The sequence below is a fragment of the Propithecus coquereli genome, unplaced genomic scaffold (genome assembly GCF_000956105.1).
Source record: "Propithecus coquereli isolate 6110/MARCELLA unplaced genomic scaffold, Pcoq_1.0 Scaffold75, whole genome shotgun sequence".
Classification (NCBI taxonomy): Eukaryota; Metazoa; Chordata; class Mammalia; order Primates; family Indriidae; genus Propithecus; species Propithecus coquereli.
The window spans coordinates 639,722-651,064 of NW_012153618.1; the positions used below are offsets into that span (position 1 = coordinate 639,722).

At 43.6% G+C, this 11,343-nt stretch overlaps 1 protein-coding gene across 1 annotated transcript in view; it reads right to left on the minus strand.

The window, feature by feature from the left end:
- Nucleotides 1-552: 552 nt before the first annotated feature.
- Nucleotides 553-11,343, minus strand: part of GALNTL5 (polypeptide N-acetylgalactosaminyltransferase-like 5) — a 60,651-nt gene continuing 49,860 nt past the window's right edge. The window contains exons 7-8 of the mRNA XM_012662094.1: nt 5,366-5,512; nt 553-744 (exon numbers count right to left, since the gene is read on the minus strand). Of these exons, the coding sequence (XP_012517548.1) occupies nt 592-744; nt 5,366-5,512 (300 nt within the window). The 3' untranslated portion in view covers nt 553-591. The remainder of the gene's footprint in view (nt 745-5,365; nt 5,513-11,343) is intronic.

Sequence of the window (11,343 nt, forward strand, 5' to 3'; positions counted from 1 at the left end):
CAGTGACACAAAGGCTGACAGAAACAAACAGGGAAGCTGGCCCGGAGGGCCAAACTGGACACCCAGGCGAGCAGACTGGACATCAGAAGTTCAGGAACCCAGCCAAGCAAGGTGTCAGTACCAGGATCTATACTGGCAGCACAAAAGGAGCTTAACACAGTACGCACCAAGCATGGCTCTCTGTGCGTGTCTTACGAAAAGAGCAACCTTATGGAGTAGAAATTGGGTAGAAAGGCTCCAAGGGCAGAGCAGTGCCTGTAGTTCCACCAGGACCAAGTGACTTTGGCAAATAATTGCAAACAATCTACTTTACCTTAATGAGTGGTGTGATAGTTTTAACTGATTGACAGCTTACATCTCTAATGTTCAAGGTCTTGTCATCTCAGAAATTCAGTGGTAGATGAGTAACAAAGTATTAAGAATTGTCGTTAAAGGAGAGAAAAGGCACTCATGTTGTATGTAGACCACTCTGGTTGTATTTCATATTGCATTTCACATAATTCCATGATATTCCAAACTTGTACTCTAATGCCACTATGTCGAAGGACTTCATTAACCCTCTATTAATGAAAAGGATTTGTTTTCCTTTCATCAGCTATCCACAGATACCTCCAACTCTGGGAAGACAGTATCCAAATACCACTGAAATGACTTGCAACCCAATCGTTTCCTTAGTTCAACACGCTCGCTAATGTTTCCATAGGTAGTGAATTTTAGACTTGGTCTTCGAAGAAAAAACTGCTCCTAAATGAAAATGAAGAGTTAAAATTCATTAAACCAAACAAATCTTTGGTAATAAAATCATGATATCTAACATGTGAACTAAAAAAATCCCTCCTGATTTCCCCTGCACAGGGAACAAGGGCAGAGACACACCATGGGGCCTCGGATTTGCTGACCCAGCACATGGCACCCACAGGCTGTGCTGCTGCGCCATGACTAGTGGCACAGCGGATCCAAGGGGACTGGATCCTGCTTCTCAGGAGCCAAAGAATCACAGCCACCTATTGCAATGCCCCTTTCTCCTACTTTTCAGCAATACTCCAGGATCCTCTCACTCCCTGGACCCAATCAACACTTCCATCTTTTCAGAAACGGGGGATGTGCTGGGGGAATGGACTCGATAGGCAGACAGCGGGGTTCCAAGCCTAATTCTGCTGTTAATTATCTGTGTGACCTTGGGCGAGTTAGTTGAGCTCTCCCATCTTAAGGTTGTGGGGAGGACTCTGAACACTTTAATATGTACTTGCAGAGGCCCTGGGAGAGGAAGGCTGGCACAGAGTGTCATGTTCATGTTGGTCGTTGTTATCAGCACCCCTGGTTAGTTTTTTGTGTGGTCTGACTTAAGGAAGCACCAACAATGAATGTCCAGTGGACTCTGTTGGCCCCACATTAAGAGAAGTATTCTAAGTAGACTGAAGCCTCTTAGAAAGCAGAACCCTTGTCCTTCCATCTGTATATTCCCAGTGCCTGGTGTACAGGCTGGTACTAGTGTTGAATGAGAGAGAGAGTTTGTTTATCTAAATTTACACATTATGGGCATATCACGTGGGATTCTCCCTGGGGATCCTTGATCGCTGTAGGTCTTTGCCACCCCTATATGTCCAGGGCAGATTGGTGCAGAGGATGGGCCTGAAGGTGGGGGAGGGTGTCATCATTCTGCAGGGAGCGAAGGCAGGGATAACCTTAGACAAGGTCTCCCTGTACAAAGCCCTCTCTTCTCCTGGCCACTCACTAAATTTTGCAATGTGGTATATCATACAAGCCATTGATTTTATAGTTAACATTTCATGCTTTTAAATTAACTTTTTGGCACTGTATGTTTTATGAAAGTCAGAAAACCACTCAGAGATATCTGTGTTCAATTCAACCATCTAGATCCATGATCAGAGCTCACAGGAAAAAAAATGAACAAACATGAAAATAAGCTCAAGATCTCTTGTAATAAACACAATTTCAAACAATAAGATATCATTTTTTAGCCTATCAGATAGAAGTATCAGTTCAGTTATAAGCACCGTGGGGCAACAGGCACTCTCACAGACATTTGAAGGCGGTGCAGATGGCAGCACAGTGAAGTCCAGCTTGGATACTACCCATGAGGATCTAAAATGCACTAACTCGTGTCCCAGCAAGTTCATGTCTTGAAATTATTCCAAAGATATATTTGCACAAATGTGCAAAAAGACATGTGTAAAGAATGTTCATTTCTGCATTGTTAAGAAATAACAAAAAGCCAGGATGATCAGAATGGCCATCAATAGGAAATATTTACCAGTGGGATTGGCTTTAGTAGATCCATTCAAAGAAACTATTTGAAAGGATCAGATATGTTTCTATGTTCTGATTTTGAAAAATGATTTGAAAATGTGTTTTCAAAATATACTAACAAGTGAAATAATTTCAGAACAAAATATTTTGCAAATCTAGTTATGTAAAAAAAGGTATATTCTTGTGCACATGGGCGTGTTAACAAGGAACTGCAAAGAGTAATTTAGTGATTACTTCTGAGCAGTAGACCTATGGTCGTAGAACTTACTTTTCACTTCATACTCTTCAGTACCGTATGACGTTTGAAAATGAGCATGTTTTATGTTTTTTAAAATATCAGAAATATAATAAATATACAAAAAGTACATGAAATATAAATGTGCCGCTTAATGGAGTGTTGAAAAATCAACCACAGTAACCCTATGTCAAGAAATAGAACATCACCAGCGTCCAGGAGCCCCCTTTATTCCCTTTCCCGATCACAACCCTCTTCCTCAGTTTTAAATGCCGTCCTGATTATGTATTCAGGTGTTTGCATCTCTTTCTAGCTTTGGTACGTAATTATGCATGCACACATTATGTGGTTTACTTTTACTCATTTTTAACTTCACAGAAAGAGAATAATACAGTATATATTCTATTGTGCTTGGCTGCTTTGATTCACCATTACATCTCTAAGATTTATCTGTGCTGTTGTACTGCAAAACGACGTTTTGGTCAACGATGGACCACATATCGATGGTGGCCCCATAGGATTATAATATAGGTATTTTTACTGTACCTTTTCTGTGTTTAGATACACAATACTTACCCCTATGTTATGGTTGCCTGCGGTAAGATGTGTAAGAACAGTACAGTAACATGCTGAACAGGTTTGTAGCCTAGGAGCAATAGGCTATCCCATATAGCCTAGGTGTATAGTAGGCTATACCATCTCGGTTTGTATTGTGTAAGTGCACTCTATGATGTTTGCACAATGACAAAATTGCCTAACTGCACTTCTAAGAACCTATCCATGACATTAAGTGACACATGACTGTATATCTACAGTTTGATAATTTTCATTGCTGTTTAGGATTACATCAACTAAATCTAAATCTATCACATTTATTCACTTTACTTTTCTTTTTTTTGAAACAAAGTCTTGCTCTGTTGCCTGGGCTCCAATGCAGTGGCATCATCATAGCTCACTGCAACCTCAAACTCCTTGCCTTAAGCAATCCTCCTGCCTCAGGCTCTGGAGTAGCTGGGACTACAGGCTCACACCACCATGCTCAGCTAATTTTATGGTTTTTTTGGAGAGATGGGGTCTTGTTCTTGCTCAGGCTGGTCACGAACTTCTGGTCTCAAGCAATCCTCCTGCCTCAGCCTCCCAAAGTGCTAGGATTACAGGCATGAGCCACCACACGCAGCCTATCCACTCCACTCTTTTTTTTTTTTTTTTTTTTGAGACAGAGTCTCACTGTGTTGCCTGGGCTAGAGTGCCGTGGTGTCATCCTAGCTCACAGCAACCTCAAACTCCTGGGCTCAAGAGATCCTCCTGCCTCAGCCTCCCGAGTAGCTGGGACTACAGGCATGTGCCACCATGCCTGGCTAATTTTTTCTGTATATTTTTAGTTGTCCAATTAACTTCTTTCTAATTTTAGTAGAGACGGGGTCTCGCTCTTTCTCAGGCTGGTCTCGAACTCCTGAGCTCAAACAATCCGCCCGCCTCGGCCTCCCAGAGAGCTAGGATTACAGGCGTGAGCCACTGCACCCGGCCTATCCACTCCACTCTTGATGAGAGTGTACAGTTGGGTTGTACAGTTGTACAGTTGACCCTTGAACAATGTGGGTTTGAAATGCATGGGTCCACTTATATGTGGATTTTTTTCAACCAAAGTTGGATTGAACACAGTATTCCTGGGATGGAAAACCATGAACATGGAGCGCCGACTTTTCACATACACAGGTTCCACAGGGCTGACTTTAGTATGGATTTAGTGTGGATTTTAGTATATGTGGGGTCCTGGAACCAATTCTCTGCAGATACCGACGGACGACTGTATTCAGTTTTGGCTAACACAAACAGTGATATTTATCCCTATTCATGTTCTTGTGTCCTGGTCCACAAAACCATGTATTTCTATAGTATATATACTGAATGGAATTACTTGATCATAGGGTATTCATGTCTCTTACTTTAGTAGATGTTGCCAAACAGTTTTCAAAAGTGAGTTTGTAATAATTAACACCCCCATTAGCGGTGTCTGAGAATTCCCATTGCTTGCCAACACTTGGTCTTATCAGACTTTAAAAATTCTACCAATCTAGGTGGCAGTGTCGAAACAGATCATTGAGGTTTTAATTCACATTTCCCTGATCACAAAAGAAATTGAACATTATTACTTTCATAATTTGAAAACCTGAATTAAAGAAACATAAGATGAAGAGCAGGACATGTGCTATCACAGAGAGATTCTTACACATTTCTACCCATTTGTCTGAAATGAGGTCTTGTTGGGGTTCCTTGTCCTTATTTGCTTGTATGTGGCTTCTGGATAGATATGTACCCTTTTAGGTCTTAGCAAGGGGCTTAACCCTTGGGGAAATGCACAGATGGAGGGGCATAGCTTTGACATAGAATCTCAACTGGTAGAAAAGAGGTAGTGGAGGTTCTCCTATGGTCCCCAAACCAGCAGCATCCACATCCCATGGGAAATTGGTAATGGAGGGAAAAAATCTAAATAGTTGCACATAGGGATGGGGCAGAGAGAGACTGTTTGCTTCTGGGGTTTGGCAGTTCCTTGGGTGGGGCGGGGAATAGATCTAGGCAAAAAAAAAAAAAAAAGACTTCTCATGTTGGTTGATTTACTTCTGAGAGTAACTTGAGTTTCCCTAGAAATTAAAATAAAAATAATGAGGTGCAAGAGTAGAAGCTTAGAATTAACTAATTGAGAATAGGTTTAGGGATGGGTTAATCAGAGGTTGGAGGGAGAACCATTAATTTAAAGGAAACAGAGAAAAAAACAAAAATTGGATCTGGACAGGCAGCAGAAGGCTTCTCCAGAGCAAGCCCACTCACACCTTTCCAAATCAGAGACGTGTTCCTCACCTTGTACTCATCCAGCCAAACATGCACCAGTCTTAGATAGTTACGTGTCACCGCTTTCGAGATTTCATGGTTTTTGGAGTCTTTCTTACTGATATGTCCTACTCGAGAGCAGGGGATTGTAAAGAGCTGGCCACCACACATCCAGATCTAGACATACGAGGAACAAGAAACATTAATAATGTATTTTTGCTAGTAATAGGTAACTGCTGTACTTTGTTACAAACATAATAATAGCTAATATTTATTAAGTTTCTTATTTCATTTAATCCTCACAGCAGCCTTATAATGTAGATACTGTGATTATCCCCATTTTTCAGATGACGAAACTAACACATAGATTGATTAAGAAGTTTGCCCAATGATATGGACGTTAAGTGGCAGAGTACAGCGTTCAAATTTAGGAAATCTGACCCGAGGGCTGGCACTCTGAATATTCAGCAATTCTGCCTCTCTCATAACTAAGTGCAGGTATTGCTGGATGGGGGCAAGTAACAAGACAAATGCTGACTGTGACTGAATTCAATTATTCGTCCATCCTTTTTGTACTTAAAACACTTGATAGCACTTACTTCTTTTTCATCCACTTCTAAGAGTCATTTTTGTTTTGTTCTGTTTTTGAGACAGGGTCTCACTCTATTGCCCAGGCTGGAGTGCAGTGGTGCGATCATAGCTCACTATAGCTTCCAACTCCTGGGCTCAAGTGATCCTCCTGCCTTAGCCTCCAAGTAGCTGGGACTACAGGAGGCATGGGCTGCCACACGTGGCTAGTTTTTCTATTTCTTTTTTAGAGACAGGGTCTTACTGTGTTGCTCAGGCTGGTCTCGAACTCCTGGGCTCAAGCAAGATTCCCACCTCAGCTTCCCAGAGTACTAGGATTACAGGTGTGAGCCACCACACCCAGCCTATAGCAGTTATTTTTAATAGCTTTTTTTGTTTGTTTTTACTATGCAAAAATAAAATATGGCCATTTGAAGACTTGGCAAATATAGAAAAGACACAGAAGAAAATAAAATTCACTTCTTGGCCTGACATTCTGAGTTAGTCAACATTAACTCAGGTATGTATGTAGACACACAAATACACACAACATCAAGAGGACTTGCTTTCTTCATCTGACGTTACGTGAAATGATTTTCAAAGCCTTACATTGTTTGGACATTTTGGTATGAATAGTTCCCAATGTCCGCCCAGACCTACTGAGCCGGGAAGCGGGGGCTGGGGCCCAGCTGTCTGGACTTCAGCACTTTAGGTGATCCTGAGGCACACTCGAGTCTGAGAGCCACTGTTTGAATTGATTGAGACCATATACCCCAGTTTTATAGACATTTTCTTAGGAAACCCACTTAATTATTTCGGGCAAAGTAACAGGAAATTAAGACCCTCATTGAAAATAATCCTCAGAAGTACTGCGATGAGATCTGTCAGTCAGTCAGTCAGAAGGGATATTAAAGAAAGAAACTGGGAGAGTAGAACTTCTGAAATAACATGAGACCTAATGACTGGTTCAACCAACCAACGTTCTTTAGAAACCGTATGCGCGCTTTGCAGCATAACTTTGCACCTCACTCCATCAAGAGGTGGAGTTTGTTTCTCCATCTCTTGACTTGCATCTTGGCCTCATGATTTGCTTTGGTCAATGGGACATCAGCAAATATGATGTGAGCAGAAGCTTGAAAAGACTTTGCAGCACAGTGGGACTTGCCTTCTTGCTACTCCTGGGAACCACGTGAATGAGCCTGGGCTAGCCTGCTTGCAGGTGAAAGGCAAATGGCCAGGTCACCCGCATTGCCCCAGCTACCACTGAGCCAGTTTCCAGACGCATAAGGAAGCCATCCTGGAGTACCCAGCACTAGCTGTGCCTCCAGGTGAACACAGATATAAGCCTGCGCCACGCCCCCCCCCACCCCCAGGCTGAGGACCAGTATCGGTCTTAGCCTGTTAGGAACAGGCTGCACGGCAGGAGGTGAACGGTGGGCAAGCAAGCGAAGCTTCATGGGTGTTTACCGCCGCTTCCCATAGCTCACGTCACCGCCTAAGCTCCGCCTCCTGTCAGATCAGTGGCAGCATTAGATTCTCACAGGAGCACGAACCGTGCTTTAAACTGCGCGTGCGAGGGATCTAGGTTGCATGTTCCTTATGAGAATCTAATGCCTGATGATCTCAGCTGGAGCGAGGTGGTGATGCTAGCTCTGGGGAGTGGCTGCAAATACAGATTATCATTAGCAGAGAGGTCTGACTGCACAGAGACCATAATAAATCAGTTGCTTGCAGACTCCTATCAAAACCCTATCAGTGAGTGGCAAGTGACAATTAAGCTGCATCTGGTGGCAGGCTTTACAGTGGCAAGTGAGTTGACGTGCTTCGATTGTACAGCTGCATTTGATGACAGGCTTTAAGTCAGAATGAGACACTTATTTTAGTCCTCATTTGTCCTGCCCATTATTTTCTGTCCGCACCTCTTTCCCATACTGCGTACTTGTCTCAGTCACAGTGTGGGTAGGCTCACAAGTCAACCCTAGCAAAAATGAGTAAAAAACAAACGTCCCTGGAGAGCTTCTTTGAAAAGGGGGAAAGATCCAATGATGAGACAGCAGAAGACTCTAAGACTGTCCACAAAATGAAAGCGACAATTAAAAGAAAATACCAAGAGTTCTACTTAAATTACGGGTTCATTACAACAGGTGCATCGCATTCTCCAAGCCCGCTTTGTGTAATATGTGGTGACCGACTATCCAACAAAGCCATGGAACCTTCAAAACTGCTTTGCCACGTGGAGACCAAGCACCCTGCACTAAAAGAAAAGCCTTTGGAGTTTTTCAAAAGAAAAAAACGTGAACACAAAGAACAGAAGCAATTACTGAAGGCCACGACTTCATTAAACGTGTCTGCACTGAGAGCATCACTGTTAGTGGCTACTGCATTGCTAAAGCTAAGAAGCCCCTTACTATTGGTGAAGGGTCGATCCTGCCTACTGCTAAGGACATTTGCCGTGAACTTTTAGGAGAGACTGCAGTTCAAAAGGTGGCACTTATTCCTCTTTCAGCTAGCACCAAACTAGATGAACTGATGAAATAGCAGAGGATATTGAGGCACAATTGTTAGAGAGGATAATGAGTCACGATGGTACCCAATCCAGGTAGACAAGTCTACTGATGTTGACAACAAGGCAACAACAATGCTTGTTTTTGTGTGATACATTTTTCAGGAGAATGTGCATGAGGATATGTTATGTGCATTTTTGTCGCCAACCAACACCACAGCTGCAGAACTATTCAAGTCTTTGAATGATTATATATCAGGAGAACTGAATTGGTCATTTTGTGTCTGTATATGCACAGATGGAACAGCTGCCATGACTGGGTGGCTTTCTGGTTTCACTACTTGGATCAAGGAGGTCGCTTCTGAATGTGAGTCTACGCACTCTTTCATTCATAGGGAAATGCTGGCTAGCCGAAATATGTCACCTGAACTAAACAACATTTTGCACAATGTGATTAAAATTATCAACCACATTAAAGTACACTTAACTCGTGTCTGGTCATGCAGCTCTGTGAGGAGATGGACGCAGAGCACACATGTCCGTTCTTACACCCAGAAGTGAGAGGGCTTTCTAAAGGTAGATCCCTGTCCAGAATTTTTGAGTTATGAGAACTGCTCCAGAGATTTCTTTTAGAAAAACTGTCACCACTGGCAGCACATTTCAGTGACATAGAATGGGTTGCAAAACTTGCTTACTTGTGTGATGTATTTAACCTGCTCAACGAACTCAATCTGTCACTTCAGGGGAGAACGACAACTGTGTTCAAGTGGGAAGATAAACTGGCTGCACTCAAAGCCAGACTGGAATTATGGGGGTGATGAGTGAACATCGGGCTTTTTGACATGTTTCAAACATCAGCAGAGATTTTAAAAGAGACTGAGCCAGGGCCTTCTTTCTCCCAGCTGGTGTATGATCACCTATCTCAGCTTTCAAAAGAGTTTGAGCATCACTTCCCAACCACAAAAGGCCCCCGAACTGGGAATGACTGGATCTATAACCCATCTGTGCACAGCCAGGTGAATTGACTTTGTCTATGCTAGGAGAAGATCAACTGCTTGAGATGGAAAATGACGGTGACCTTAAAAGTATGTTTGTGACAGCTTCAAATCTCCATTGTTCTGGATTAAAGTCAAGGTGGAATATCTTGAGATTGCCACCAAAGTACTGAAAAACCTGCTTCCATTTCCAACATCCTGTCTTTGTGGAGCAGGGTTTTCTGCAGTGACAGCAACCAAAACAAGGTTACAGAGTAGACTGGACATAAGCAACACACTTCGGGTGTCGCTGTCTCCCATCACCCCCAATGGGATTGTCTAGTTGCAGGAAAACAAGCTCAGGGCTCCCACTGATTCTGCATTATGGTGAATTGCATAATTATTTCATTATATATTACAATGTGATAATAATAGAAATATGGTGCACAATAAACGTAATGCATTTGAATCATCCCAAAACCATCCCCTCCCAGCCCCGGTCCGTGGAAAAATTGTCTTCCATGAAACTGGTTCCTGGTGACAAAAGCTTGAGGACCACTGTTACAAGCAATACCAGCAGGAATCAGCCTTTCTGGCTAAGACCAGAAGAACCACTTTAGTAACACAACAAATTATGAAAAATAACAACTGTTTGTTATTTTAAGCCACTGTGTTGTGGAATAATTTGTTATACAGAAAACGCTAATTGATATGTGAGGGGGCATTTTTTCCCTAACACTAGCTTTATTTATTTAAGTAAGTAAGACCTTCCACCCACTTGGTTGCTCATTCTGGAAGCTTGGTGTGATAGATGGAAATCTTGTCCGGGAAACATTAGCTTACTCTCTATCCCTCACTTTGGGGCAGAGTGTGTTTCCCTGACACACTGACTTTGGGCTTGTCTGTTCGACATGTTTGGCCAATGGAACGTGAGCACACATCGTGCATGCAGAGACTTAAATATGCTGTGTGGTTCGGCTTGACGTTTGAATTCCTGCCATTCAGCGTGAGCAGAACATGCTCCAAGTCGCTGCTGCTGCCAGAATGATGATCGGAGCTGAACCCAGGCAACTTGAGCCACCCTGGCCAACCAGGGACTGGTGAAAGGAAAAGGTAAGTGCTTACTGTCCTAAGCCACTCGGTTTGAGGTGGTTTGTAACATGGCATCGTGGAGGCACTAGCCACCAGATTCCTAGAATCCTGAGGAACAGAAATCCTGAGCAGATGGGCCAAGGAGCATAATCCACTGAGGCACTGGAGAGGGACAGTCAGAGCGGGAGGAGGGCACGGGGGCTCGCCTAAGTCTCTGTTACGTAGCCGTGTGAAAGTTTGCTTCATCCTTTCTCTGTTGCAGAACACGGTTTGTCCTCACATCACAGCATCCAAGGAGGTTAGCCACCTTGGCAAAGTCTAAACTGGCGTGGATACCTAAGAGGTTCCGTCTGGGGCTGAGGCAGAGAAACGAGCCTGCCTAGGTGGCAATCCTTGCAGTGCGAGGCAGGGCCCTGGTTCCCAGAGCAGCACACCTTGCCAACCTCGGGGGATTCCAGGATGGAGTGCAGGTGCTGGGGAGCTGGGAAAAGCTGAGATTGCAGGTTGCCAGGGGCTGTTTGAGGCCAGCCTCTGCTTTGCCGGGGAAATTGAAGTGCACATTTTGAAGCTCAGTTCTGAGAACCATTCAGAGGTGAGGAGTGAATCTGAAGATCTGTGGGCACCCAGCGAACCATCACTTTCCATAAGCAATGGTGGCCTCTAAGCTCAGGGCAACTGAAACAAGTTCAGAGCACTGGAGGCCCCCTCTACAGTGCCAGCCTCAGCTAAGAAGTGACTGAGAAACAGGGTAGAGCTGGTGCGTGTGGGCGGGGAGGGTCTGAGGGTCTCAAGACGTGAAGTTTAGCAGATAGCACGAGACAGGAAGCAACAGGTTTGTAGCATAGCACTTACTATACTCTGTGAATTTGGGC